At 56.2% G+C, this 13,933-nt stretch overlaps 1 protein-coding gene across 1 annotated transcript; it reads right to left on the reverse strand.

The window, feature by feature from the left end:
* Positions 1-6,623: 6,623 nt before the first annotated feature.
* On the reverse strand, positions 6,624-13,399 carry tcp11l2 (t-complex 11, testis-specific-like 2). The gene is made up of 9 exons (XM_030113248.1): positions 13,261-13,399; positions 10,816-11,110; positions 10,365-10,485; positions 9,916-10,154; positions 9,704-9,840; positions 9,412-9,587; positions 8,481-8,662; positions 8,181-8,353; positions 6,624-8,103 (listed from the first exon to the last, which is right to left on the reverse strand). The coding sequence occupies exons 2-9, from the start codon at positions 11,097-11,099 to the stop codon at positions 7,730-7,732; spliced, it is 1,686 nt and encodes a 561-aa protein (XP_029969108.1). The 5' UTR covers positions 11,100-11,110; positions 13,261-13,399; the 3' UTR covers positions 6,624-7,729.
* Positions 13,400-13,933: the final 534 nt, after the last annotated feature.

Below are 13,933 nucleotides of genomic sequence, written 5' to 3' on the forward strand. Positions count from 1 at the left end.
CGAATTTCAATAACTTTCGTCCTATTTCCAACTTACCCTTCCTCTCCAAAATCCTTGAAAAATCTGTAGCCTCTCAACTCCACAATCATCTCATCACCAATGACATCTACGAGCAGTTTCAATCCGGTTTCCGTCCCCTACACAGTACTGAAACAGCACTCCTCAAAATCACCAACGACCTCCTTTTAGCCTCAGACTCTGGCTTACTTTCCATTCTCATCCTCCTTGATCTCTCAGCAGCATTCGACACCATTTCTCATAGCACTTTGCTTCTCAGACTTTCATCCATTGGCATCTCCCAAATACCCCTCGCTTGGTTCACTTCCTATCTTTCTGACCGCACACAATTCATCCAACTCAAATCTCATAAGTCCAACACCTTCTCTGTCTCTGCCGGCGTGCCCCAGGGTTCTGTCCTGGGTCCCCTTCTCTTCATCATTTACATTCTCCCGCTTGGTCACATCTTCCGTAGACACAATATAAATTTCCACTGCTACGCGGATGACACCCAGCTCTACCTCTCTACCAAGCCATCTTCATCACTTCCTCCAGCCTCCCTCTCCCTCTGCCTACAAGAAATTCACTCCTGGTTCACTCTCAATTTCCTGAAACTAAATAGTTCTAAAACCGAAGTCCTCCTTGTAGGCACTCCCTCCACTCTCTCCAAATCCAACAGTTTTTCCATTTCCATCCACAATTCAACTGTCCCTCCCTCCCCCCAGGTCAAGAGCTTGGGTGTCATCCTTGATAGTACACTCTCTTACCACTCCCACATCAATAATATTACTCGGTCTGCATATTTTCACCTGCGCAACATTTCTCGTCTCCGACCCTTCCTCACTTCTCAAACCACTGCCATCCTCGTCCACAGCCTTGTCACCTCCCGGATTGATTACTGCAATGCACTTCTCCTTGGTCTCCCCAACAAATCCCTCCAGAAACTGCAGCTCCTCCAAAACTCTGCAGCTCGCCTCATTACCCGGACTCCCGCCATTCACCACATCACCCCCATCTTACAACAACTTCACTGGCTTCCAATAAAACAGAGAATTAACTATAAGACACTTCTCATTACATTCAAAGCTCTCCATAACCTGGCCCCACCTTACATATCTGACCTCCTCCACATCGCCACTCCTGTCCGTTCACTCCGTTCTTCCTCCAGCCTCCAGCTTTATGTTCCCCCTGCCCGCCTCGTCTCCATGGGGCACAGAGCATTCAGTCGCTCTGCTCCCCAGCTCTGGAACGCTCTCCCTCCCGACCTCCGCACCATTGACTTCCTGCCACTGTTTAAATCCCGACTCAAAACTCACCTCTTCAGACAGTCCTACTTCAACAATGGCTCATAGTCGCACTCACCATTCAATGTTGTTGCCTTAAGTTTATGTTGTTAAAACTGCTTTTAATTTTTCTCGGTGTTTTAATGTTCAGCGTCCTTGGGTGTTGTGAAAGGCGCTTTTAAATTGAATAAATTATTATTATTATTATTACTGTGGACAGTTTGCAGAAAGCTGTGGGTGCTGTTGAAGTGTGGGCGGGGGAATGGAGACTCAGGTTTTCTGTTGGAAAAACTCATGTTTTTCTCCTTTAGGAAAATTCAGGAAAACCTCAAATTTCAACTGTATGGAAAAGATCTAGAGAGTTCACCGTGTGCGGTTTCTAGGGATGCATTTTGACTCCAAGGTGACCTGGAAAAGCCACGTTGGAAAGCTGATCAGTAAATGTAAGAAGGTTCTTAATATCAGCTGTTTAAGCAGTGAGGAGCAGATATGAAGGTGAAAGGTTACGCTGAAGAATGAGGTCTGTCTCTGGTTCTGGTTCTGGTTCTGGTTCTGGTTCTGGTTCTGGCTGCAGCAGCAGAGTCGGAGCTACAGAGGCCTGATGTGACTCAGACTGAGGCTCTGAGGCTCTGTTCTGGTTCAGAGTCTGTTCTGGTTCAGAGTCTGTTCTGGTTCAGAGTCTGTTCTGGTTCAGAGTGCGGCTCTGAGGCTCTGTTCTGGTTCAGAGTCTGTTCTGGTTCAGAGTCTGTTCTGGTTCAGAGTCTGTTCTGGTTCAGAGTCTGTTCTGGTTCAGAGTGCGGCTCTGAGGCTCTGTTCTGGTTCAGAGTCTGTTCTGGTTCAGAGTCTGTTCTGGTTCAGAGTGCGGCTCTGAGGCTCTGTTCTGGTTCAGAGTCTGTTCTGGTTTAGAGTCTGTTCTGGTTCAGAGTCTGTTCTGGTTCAGAGTGCGGCTCTGAGGCTCTGTTCTGGTTCAGAGTCTGTTCTGGTTCAGAGTCTGTTCTGGTTCAGAGTGCGGCTCTGAGGCTCTGTTCTGGTTCAGAGTCTGTTCTGGTTCAGAGTCTGTTCTGGTTCAGAGTCTGTTCTGGTTCAGAGTCTGTTCTGGTTCAGAGTCTGTTCTGGTTCAGAGTGCGGCTCTGAGGCTCTGTTCTGGTTCAGAGTCTGTTCTGGTTCAGAGTCTGTTCTGGTTCAGAGTGCGGCTCTGAGGCTCTGTTCTGGGCTTTGAGGTGGTCTCCAGTGTGTGGCTGCAGGTGGAAGTCGGGGAAATGCCGTTTGAGCTCCGGCGTCTGCGGCTGACTTTAGTGTTTTATGCTCATTTCTCCGGACGTCAGGACGACCATCCAGCTGATCTCGGACCAACATGGGAGAACTCGGAGGTCAAGAGAGAGACCTGTGGTCTCGGGGACTAGCAACAGCAGTTGAAGCCGGTGTTAGCAGTTTACAGTCTAGTCCGTCGATCTTGTGTCAGCCGGGGTTGTTCCAGCTCCGGAGGTTGAGTCTTCTTCACACGGGAAAGTTAAGAGTTTTAAGGGCCACAGTGGCCAATTAGCAATGAGATGTATAAATATTAACTGATGGCTCAAACGGCCGAGTCCGGGGCTGCTGCAGCACGTGGAACACCAGAGTCTGACATCAGGGTTTCTGCAGGTGTCTGACTTTGTATCTGTGATACCTCTGAGCTGGCAGAGGTTATTATGGGATTACGATGGCTGCAGCAGGTGAAACCGCTCAGAGCAACAGTCTGCACTGACTGGATGTCAGCATGAGAAACCTGTAAACCAGGTCATGCAGTGGAAGATGTGACCTTACTGGTGAAACACTGGTCCTTCTGCAGTCTGTTCAAAGCTCAGGGACTCACGTCAGACCGGTTTGGCTCCAGCTGTTTGGGCCTGACAGGATGAGCTGGAGGATGGGCGGGCTTCAGGACGAAGCCGTCTGTCCACTGGGAACTGTCTACATCAGAGGTCAAGTCAATGATTAAAAAACACTTCAGGACAGACGGGATGGAGAGTCCAGGGAGGCCTTATTACCGTCTGAATCCAAAGGCTGGTTTGGGACGTCAGAAGTAATATTCACAAGACTGCGAATGGAGAAGGACAGACCGGTCTGCACAGAGCGCTGCAGCTGATGAGGACACGGCGGTGGACGCTGTGACGAGTGTCCTGAAGCAGGAACCACGGAGCCGCTCTGATTGGGTGCAGAAGAGTTTTTCAAAGCCAGGCTGAGGACGGAGTGTGACCTTCAGGGTGAAGGAGATTTCAGACGAGCCGTCAGACCATGCAGCTCAGCATTGATTCGAATATCTCAGGAGGATTAAGGAGATTATCTCAGGAGATTAAGGAATAGAATCTAGTTTTTTCTGTAGCTTGCAAGCTGCAGATTTCATTGTTCGATCTGTGACTCGAACTGAGAGGTCATCCCTCAGACCGGTGATCAGGAGGGTGGCGGCAAAGCGCTTTGTAGTCCGCGTCTGCCGTACAGCTACCAACGAAGAAGAAGAAGCGACAGAGTGAGGTTCGGAGGACATGGTTTTAGAACTGGAGACGGTCTGGAGGGTCTCCTGGTTCAGCTGGAAGAACTGCTGCTGGGGGGCGACTGGACAGACCGCGTCCAGGGACCAAACCGGGACCTGTTGGGACGAGCAGGAGACGCCACAGCGTGACGGGCATGAGGAGAGACAGTAGATCTGAGCGGTCCAGCTTCGGTGTAGCGGTCTAACGGTGTAGCGGTCTAACGGTGTAGCAGTCTAAAGGTGTAGCAGTCTAACGTTGTAGCGGTCTAACAGTGTAGCGGTCTAACGGTGTAGCAGTCTAACGGTGTAGTAGTCTAACGGTGTAGCAGTCTAACGTTGTAGCGGTCTAACAGTGTAGCGGTCTAACGGTGTAGCAGTCTAACGGTGTAGTAGTCTAAAGGTGTAGCAGTCTAACGTTGTAGCGGTCTAACAGTGTAGCGGTCTAACGGTGTAGCAGTCTAACGGTGTAGTAGTCTAACGGTGTAGCAGTCTAACGTTGTAGCGGTCTAACAGTGTAGCGGTCTAACGGTGTAGCGGTCTAACGGTGTAGTAGTCTAACGGTGTAGCAGTCTAACGGTGTAGCAGTCTAACGGTGTAGTAGTCTAACGGTGTAGCAGTCTAACGGTGTAGTAGTCTAACGGTGTAGCAGTCTAACGGTGTAGTAGTCTAACGGTGTAGCAGTCTAACGGTGTAGCAGTCTAACGGTGTAGTAGTCTAACGGTGTAGCAGTCTAACGGTGTAGCAGTCTAAAGGTGTAGCAGTCTAACGTTGTAGCGGTCTAACAGTGTAGCGGTCTAACGGTGTAGCAGTCTAACGGTGTAGTAGTCTAACGGTGTAGCAGTCTAACGTTGTAGCGGTCTAACAGTGTAGCGGTCTAACGGTGTAGCAGTCTAACGGTGTAGTAGTCTAACGGTGTAGCAGTCTAACGTTGTAGCGGTCTAACAGTGTAGCGGTCTAACGGTGTAGCAGTCTAACGGTGTAGTAGTCTAACGGTGTAGCAGTCTAACGTTGTAGCGGTCTAACAGTGTAGCGGTCTAACGGTGTAGCAGTCTAACGGTGTAGTAGTCTAACGGTGTAGCAGTCTAACGGTGTAGTAGTCTAACGGTGTAGCAGTCTAACGTTGTAGTGGTGTAACGGTGTAGCAGTCTAATGGTGTAGCGGTCTAACGGTGTAACGGTGTAGCGGTCTAACGGTGTAACAGTTTAGCGGTCTAACGGTGTAACAGTGTAACGTGTAGCGGTCTAACGGTGTAACAGTGTAATGGTGTAGCGGTCTAACGGTCCGTCCTGTTTAAACCTGTCTCTGTCTGCTGGGAGCTGCTCTGGAGGAACTGAGATCCCAGCGTCTGCTGACAGGAGGACTCTTCCTTCCTGGCTGGGTCCAGACTGGTCTCAGGCCCAGACTGGTCTCAGGCCCAGACTGGTCTCAGGCCCAGACTGGTCTCAGGTCCAGACTGGTCTCAGGCCCGGTCTGCTCCCATTGAAGGACTTTCTCCTTATGGTCTGACTCCATGTGTCCCCAGGACTCCTCCTGGCTCGTCCGGCCTGCTGGTTCCTCCTACAGGAAGCCGGGCTGGGGAGGAACCGTCCCAGAGACCAGAGACCAGAGACCAGATCCACCAGAGACCAGATCCACAGTTGAGCTGAGACACGCCTGCAGCCCGAGGCCTCAGGGAGGAACCGGGTTCCTCTTCAGACGGATCTGGGGACGTCAGCCCGTCCTGACAGCTCTGGGACAGGGGGACAGGGGGACAGCAGCGGTGAGCAGCATGATGAGCGCCGGGCGGTTCCGTCACCACGGACACCAGAACTCTCTGGTCCCTCCAGGGGGGCCTGGATCCTGGACCAGGCAGTCTGGACCCTCCTGCTCTCAGACCAGCTCCAGGTCAGTCAGGGTCACTGGTTGGAGCCTGGGACGGTCCAGGGGTCCACCGGTCCTCAGGTGGGGGTTCTGGGACGTCCACAGCGTTGTACTGCTTCCTCTGCAGGACGTCTGCAGAGACCTGATCTGAGACGTCTGGACGTGGGAGCTGTTGCTGTGTTGGTGTGGGGGACAGCAGAGGGACAGCAGGGGGACAGCAGAGGGACAGCAGGGGGACAGCAGGGGGACAGCAGAGGGACAGCAGGCGGACAGCAGAGGGACAGCAGAGGGACAGCAGGGGGACAGCAGAGGGACAGCAGAGGGACAGCAGGGGGACAGCAGGCGGACAGCAGAGGGACAGCAGAGGGACAGCAGGCGGACAGCAGGCGGACAGCAGGGGGACAGCAGAGGGACAGCCGAGGGACAGCAGGGGGACAGCAGGCGGACAGCAGGCGGACAGCAGAGGGACAGCCGAGGGACAGCAGGGGGCGCTAGTCCTTCAAATCCCGCTGTCTTTCTGAGCGGTGAGCAGTGTCCTACATGGAGCGTCTCATGGAGCTGAAGACGCCTCTGGTGCAGCTGTCTCCGTGCACGTGTCCCTCTGTGGACGTGTCCCCCTGTACATTGACTCCCTCTGTGCATGTGTCCCTGTGCACATCTCTATTTGTGCACGTGTCCCTCTGTGGACGTGTCTGTCCCTCTGTACATTGCAGTGTGGAAGTGTCCCTCTGTATGTGCGTCCCACTGTGCACGTGTCCATGTGCACGTTTTCCTGTGTGCACATGTCCCTTTGTGGACGTGTCCCTCTTAGTTTGTCCCTCTGTGTGAATGTCAGGGTTCTAAAGGGTTCTAGAGAACCGTCCCTGTGTCCAGTGATGCTGAGTGTCCAGCGATTTGACCCCTGACCCCTGACCCCGTGCCGTGCTCAGAGCTCTGGGAGACGCTCCTCCTCAGTCAGTCACAAACTCGTCGCGTCTTTTACAGTTTTATTAAAGTCAACAGTTTAAACACAAACAAACGGTTTCAGGGAAACTTCTGGAAAACCAGGTTTCTGCTTTTTTCAGGGAAACAAACGTTTCTGTTCTTCCCGTCGGCGTTTCCGGAACCTGGCCCCGTTTCCACGGGAACCAGCACCAGACTGGAGCAGAGCGGATCGTAAACGGTTCATATGAACACCGAGAGGATCCGCCTCCCCACAGGCCTGATCCAGGTGGTCTACACTGATCCAGGTGGTCTACACTGATCCAGGTGGTCTACACTGATCCAGGTGGTCTACACTGATCCAGGTGGTCTACACTGATCCAGGTGGTCTACACTGATCCAGGTGGTCTACATGATCCATGATCTGCTCCGTGTCTCATAAACAGAACCTGACAGCCGAGCGGATTAAACGGGATTATTGGTTCTGCCAGGCGTTCCCTCGTACAGAGTGACATGACAGGAAACAGGAAGCAGGAAGTAGTAAACAGGAAACAGGAAGCAGGAAAGTCAGAAACCAGCAGAAGTGGACGGTTGTTGAGAAACTCTTTCTAATAAAAACCCAGACAGAACAAACCCTGGAGCAGAGGTGGAGCCGGGTGTTGAAAGAGCTCGGGGGTAGACTACCAGCGGACCGCCGCCCGGTGTGACGGGTTAACTGGTCGCCATGGTAACGAGTGACGGTTCCTGTAAACATGCTGGAAGCAGCAGATGTTAGAATCAGACTCACTAGAGACTCTGAACTGATGAATTTACTGGAACTGTAGAGAACCGGCGTCACTAGAACCTCGACAAGGCCACCAGTTAACACGGACACCAGTTCATCCGAAACACCGGCAGGCGTGGCGCCGGGCGGGGGAGGGGCTCTCTGAGCAGCTTCTGCTGCTGCAGAGACAAAGACCTGGAAGCTCCCGGAGAGACTCTGTCCTCATGTCACAGGACGCTGCATAATCCGCTTCACCAGGGTTCAGTGAACCAGGACTGGTCCTGGATCCTGGTCTGTCCTCCATGTAAACTCGGCTGTTTTCAGTCGGATTGAAAAACTCCATGGAAACGGGCCGGTGGAGCAGAAAATCCACTCAAGTCAAGTTTTTCCTCTGCAGCTTCAGCCGCTGGACTCGGCGTCTCCGGCGGGCTGGGCAGTGGACTGGGTGGCAGCGGCCCCGGTGGAGTGGGCGGCGGCCCCGGTGGAGTGGGCGGCGGCCCCGGTGGAGTGGGCGGCGGCCCCGGTGGAGTGGGCGGCGCCCCCGGTGGACGGCGTGCCGTGCGGCGGCTCCTGGCTGAACAGCAGCTTCCTGATGACGCTCATGTAGAACGGCGTGTAGACGGCCTTGTTGTAGCTGACGAGCGGCAGGAAGGCGGCGCCCAGCGCGGCGAGCTCCGCCCCGATGTCCGCCAGGCCGGACGGAACCTCCTGCAGCTTCACCCGGGGCTCCGAGCTGAAGACCAGCGTCTGGAAGTACTGCTGGACCCGGTCCTCTGGGGGGACACACGCTTTACACACTGGACACTCTGAGGACACCGAGGACACGCTGAACAGGGCTCTGGGTCCTCACCCACGAGGGTTCTGACGGGGTTCTCCGGCTGCGCCAGGCTGCAGATCTGGCCCCTCAGGGTGTCCTGCTGGGCGGGGCTTAGGGCCGGGTGGCCACGCCCCCTCAGCGAGTCGTTCAGCTCGCAGCAGACTTTGGCTCCGACGCCCTTCAGCGCCTCGTCAAGGTCGAAGCTCCTGCAGAGACACGAGCAGAGCTTAGCGCCACCGCCTGACGGAGGTAGGACGGAGACCCGGCGGAGACCCGGCGGAGACCCGCCAGACCCGCCAGACCCGCCTGGCTCTCGGGTGGAGGAGGACCTACGTCCGGTGCATCCCGTCCAGCAGCACCGCCACCATCCTCTTCAGGCGCTCCGTCAGGGCGGGCAGGTCCCGGACGGCGTCTCCGGCGCCGCTGGAGACCAGCAGCAGAACCTGGCACACGGCCCGGTTCTGCTGCAGCCGCCGCTGCAGGTCCTGCAGGCGCCGCTCCTCCGTCACCAGGGTCTGCAGAAAGACCAGCTCTGAGACTACGTCCCCGCAAGAGACCGTCCACACTGGCTTCAGACCGCTGCTCAGTCACTGGTTAGCTGGTCAGGTACTGGTTAGCTGGTTAGTTACTGGTTAGCTGGTCAGGTACTGGTTATCTGGTCAGTTACTAGTTAGCTGGTCAGGTACTGGTTAGGCTGGTTAGTTACTGGTTAGCTGGTCAGGTACTGCTTAGCTGGTCAGGTGCTGGTTAGCTGGTCAGGTGCTGGTTAGGCTGGTTAGTTACTGGTTAGCTGGTCAGGTACTGGTTAGCTGGTCAGGTACTGCTTAGCTGGTCAGGTGCTGGTTAGCTGGTCAGGTGCTGGTTAGGCTGGTTAGTTACTGGTTAGCTGGTCAGGTACTGGTTAGCTGGTCAGGTACTGGTTAGCTGGTCAGGTACTGGTTAGCGGGTCAGGTGCTGGTTAGCTGGTTAGTTACTGGTTAGCTGGTTAGTTACTGGTTAGCTGGTCAGGTGCTGGTTAGCTGGTCAGGTGCTGGTTAGCTGGTTAGTTACTGGTTAGCTGGTCAGGTACTGGTTAGCTGGTTAGTTACTGGTTAGCTGGTCAGGTACTGGTTAGCTGGTTAGTTACTGGTTAGCGGGTCAGGTGCTGGTTAGCTGGTTAGTTACTGGTTAGCTGGTTAGTTACTGGTTAGCTGGTCAGGTGCTGGTTAGCTGGTCAGTCTGTTACCCAGCGCTGTGCTGGGTCTGCTGCAGAACCCGGCCTCACCTCGGGCAGCGGGTTCCGGCTGTAGTCCCACCGGAGGAGCTGCAGGTAGGCGGTGTTGAGGATCTGGGCGGGTCCGGGCAGAGCCACCTGACCTTTGACCCCGTCGGACCCCCACCCGGACGGCAGCAGCTCCTCCATCGCCGAGCGGATCCAGGCGGTGGTCCGGTCCAGAGCGCCTGACCGGAGTCACAGAACCACCAGTGAGCAACACGGAGCCCAGAACCTTTCCGAGAACCCTCCTGGGGGGGGACGGGGACGGGGGGGACGGGGACGGGGGGGTGGGGGGACTCACTGGGGGTTCTCTCCAGAACCTTCTGGAACTTGTCCCTCTCGTAGGCGGCGCCGTGCTGCTGCAGGACTCGCCTCAGATCCATGATGGAGAAGTTGATCAGGTCCACCTTCATCATGTCCAGAACCCTGAAGATCTCCCTGGACACAGCAGAGGGGGGCGTGGTCACGGCAGCTCTCTGCCCTCTCATTGGCCGGCCGGGGTCGGGTGGTTACCTGAAAAGGGCGACGGCGTCGCTGGCGCCGGCGCGCTCCCTCAGCTTGCGGATCTCCGGGTCCCGGGCGGGGGCGCACAGCTGCCCCATGGCGTCCACGATGAAGACGGCCAGGCCCGGGATGTCCACGGCGCCGTGCTGCGCCTGCTGCCGGATCAGGTCCAGGTCCAGAACCTCCAGGATCTGGTCCTGCAGCGAGCGCATCTGACCTCCGCTCGGCTCCAGCAGCGACAGCAGCGCCTGTCAAAATAAAAGCCCCGGATTGTTTGAAAAGACCAAACAGGAGGGGGAGGGACGGAACAGCGACCAAAGACAACGGTCTGGAGGAACGGAGGATCCTGGATCCGGATCGGATCAGCTGGTCCGGGCTGGAACTCCAGCCTGAGACCGCTGAACCCACCGTCCCAGTTCTCTAGGTTCTAGCGGGTTCTGCGAGTCCTGCTCTCACACCTCTCGGATCTCCTGCAGCAAGCTGATGGCCTGTCCGTACTGAGGAGGGTCGTCGTTAAGCTCCGCCTCCAGGATGTCCCAGAATGCCTTGTGCAGGTTGTCTCTGACCGTCTTCCACAAACTGGAAAAAACAAAAGACTCCGAGAAGTTAACCTGCGCGACTCATCAGTCCCAGACTTCTGTCCAGTGCAGTGGAGTGTCCTGTGGGGTGTCCTGTGCAGTGGAGTGTCCTGTGGAGTGTCCTGTGCAGTGGAGTGTGCTGTGGAGTGTCCATGCAGTGGAGTGTCCTGTGGGGTGTCCTGTGCAGTGGAGTGTCCTGTGGGGTGTCCTGTGCAGTGGAGTGTCCTGTGGGGTGTCCTGTGCAGTGGAGTGTCCTGTGGGGTGTCCTGTGCAGTGGAGTGTCCTGTGGGGCGTCCTGTGCAGTGGAGTGTCCATGCAGTGGATGCTGTACCTGCCCTCAGGCAGAGGCTCCTCTGGTACTCTGAAGTGGCGGTCTGCCAGGATGTGGTGGGACAGGTGGAGGTTGAGCAGGTCTCTGGTGGAGTCCATCACCTGGTCCAGGGTCACGGCTCTGGGAGGACTGGAGGACGGCGAGCAGCTGCTGCTGGAGCTCTCGCTGGCGGAGGCGTCGCTGGCGGAGGCGTCGCTGGCGGAGGCGTCGCCGGCGGAGGCGTCGCCGGCGGAGGTTTCGTTGGCGCCGGGCGAGGAGGAGGGACGCTCGTCGTTCAGAGGCATCTCTGCTCCGGCTGCTCGTGAGAAGAAAGCCAGCTTCAGACACTCTGTGTCGCCACGGCAACAAACACACGGCAACACAAACAATCAACACAGCCCCCGTCACCGTGGTAACCGGCAGAGACACCGTGAGGCGGGCGGAGCTTCTCTGAGAGCGTCCACTGTGAGGCAGGAAGCTGCCAGCCAGGTGACAGGTCAGAGGTCAAAGGTTAGGTGACAGGTTACGGGTTAAAGGTTAGAGGTGATAGATGAGAGGTTAGGTTACAGGTTAAAGGTCAAAGGTTACATGTTAGAGGTTAAAGGTTAGGGGTTAGAGGTCAGCCAGCTGATTGATCTGACACGCTCTGGACAGCCTCCACCCCCTCCTCCGCCTCCACCCCCTCCTCCACCCCCTCCACCTCCACCCCCTCCTCCACCTCCTCCTCCTCCACCCCCTCCTCCTCCTCCACCCCCTCCTCTTCCTCCACCCCCTCCTCCTCCTCCACCCCCTCCTCCCCCTCCACCTCCACCCCCTCCTCCTCCTCCACCCCCTCCTCCCCCTCCACCTCCACCCCCTCCTCCTCCTCCACCCCCTCCTCCACCTCCACCCCCTCCTCCACCTCCTCCTCCACCCCCTCCTCCACCCCCTCCTCCTCCTCCACCCCCTCCTCCTCCCCCTCCTCCTCCTCCACCCCCTCCTCCTCCTCCACAGACCTGAAGCGGTTTGTTTTAACCTCTGGTGTCGGTCCGTCCTCACCCTGTCCAAACCCAAAGAGTCCACACTCTGCAGGTTAAAGATAGCTGCAGGGCCCCGTGTGTGTGTGTGTGTGTGTGTGTGTGTGTGTGTGTGTGTGTGTGTGTGTGCGTGCGTTCTTGTATTTCTATCCTTGTTGGGGCCAAATGTCCCCACAAGGATAGCAAAACGTGGAACGACGTGCCTTGTGGGACCTTTTTCCGGTCCTAAGTAGGAGAAACAGTGTTTTCTTGACCATGTTGTTGTTACTGAAAAAAGTAAAAGGTCAAAAACATTTCTTTAGGGTTAGGCTTTGTTGTGGTGTGGGTTAGGGTTAGGGTAAGGGTCAGGGTTAGGGGCTAGACATGAATGGGAGTCAATGGAAGGTCCCCACAAGGATAGAAATACAAGACTGTGCGTGTGTGTGTGTGTGTGTGTGTGTGTGTGTGTGTGTCCCATTCATCACACCCTGTCCTCCACTTGACAGCTGCTCACAGAAAAGCAGGACAGATAATCCCGAGTGACAGAGGAGGACCGGGGCCCCGGAACCTGAATAGGGACATTGAAATAGACCAGAACCAGATGGAACCAGATGGAACCAGGGGGAACCAGACAGAACCAGGTGGAACCTGAGGAAACCAGGGGAAACCAGGTGGAACCAGGGGAAACCCCCTGAGGCTGATCTGCAGACGTGGCTGGAGGTTCTCTGCAGCGTGGGAACCTTTCACCCGTCCAGGTTCCAGTTACACCGTTTTAAAGGAGAGGAGATGGAGTCAGTGAAACCCGAGCCTCCAGCTACACCCGAGCCTCCAGCTACACCCGAGCCCCCAGCTACACCCGAGCCTCCAGCTACACCCGAGCCTCCAGCTACACCCGAGCCTCCAGCTACACCCGAGCCTCCAGCTACACCCGAGCCCCCAGCTACACCCGAGCCCCCAGCTACACCCGAGCCTCCAGCTACACCCGAGCCCCCAGCTACACCCGAGCCTCCAGCTACACCCTCTCATCTCGGTGATGCGTTCAGGGTTTCCTGGGAGGAGGAAGAGTAACGAGATTACTGCTCAGAGACAAAGAGCTCCACAGCTGACTGCATGTCAACAGAGCCAGGGGCGGGGCCTCGGCCCAGCGGCGCTCCTGATTGGCCGAGCGGCCCGTCTGTCACCGAGGCACATGGATTAAAAACAGTCCCACACGTTCCGGGGCGAGTGACACGTGACCCGAGATGCAGCCCCAAACAGCAGCCCGAGCCCCGGAGGACACGAGCCCGACCTGGACACGTTAAAGACTCCAAACACGAGACACGCCAACCGGGGGACGCTGTCCAGAACGTCCTCTGAGAAAAACCCACTTTAACGGCCAACACGGCGTCCAGACGTGAGACATCAAAGCTCCGCTCCGACAGCCCGCAGAGGGACACCGAGCCGCGGGACACCCGGGGACAGACGGGCTTACCTCCAGCAGGTCTCCGGAGAGCGGACACGCGCTGGGAATGTCTCGGTCCTGAGGCGAAGACTGCTCCTGTCCCCCGTGTGTCTCACTTTGTCTTGAAATGTCCTTCTTCTCTGAGCTGCGATAAACAGCGGGACATACCACTTCACTTCGGGGTGGGGGGGGGGGGGGGGGGGGGGCAGAAGAACACCACCGGGAGGGGGGGGGGGGTCACTCCGCCTGCTGCTGGACACAGGGTTAGCTCTAAAGAACGACCCGGTTTCACACGAGAACCGAACTATCCAACAAGTTTAATATTATGACCGTGCGGAGAAGCGGGACACGTTCTCCCCCCGCACCGGAATGGTTCGGTCCGTCCGGGTTTGTTTACGGAAGTGACGTCAGCGAGGCCAGGACCGCGAGAACAGCGTTACGAACCGAATCACAGCAGCGGACCCGTTCAGCCTGCTCCCGAACCGGAACCAGCAGGCCTCCTGCAGGTCCGGACCTGAGCGGAACCGGCTGGTCCAGTCCGGTCCGCTCCGACAGGTTGGCGATTTGAATGAGATACATTTTTTTAAATACTGGTTAAAATGATCTTTATGACCCGATGGGAAACAATTCATAGCGTGTTCTTAAAGTAGTCTGGAAAATATCCGCTATCTACAGCAGGAGCAAAACGGGAAAAACAGCAACC

Source organism: Salarias fasciatus, chromosome 17, assembly GCF_902148845.1.
Source record: "Salarias fasciatus chromosome 17, fSalaFa1.1, whole genome shotgun sequence".
In the NCBI taxonomy this organism is placed as follows: domain Eukaryota; kingdom Metazoa; phylum Chordata; class Actinopteri; order Blenniiformes; family Blenniidae; genus Salarias; species Salarias fasciatus.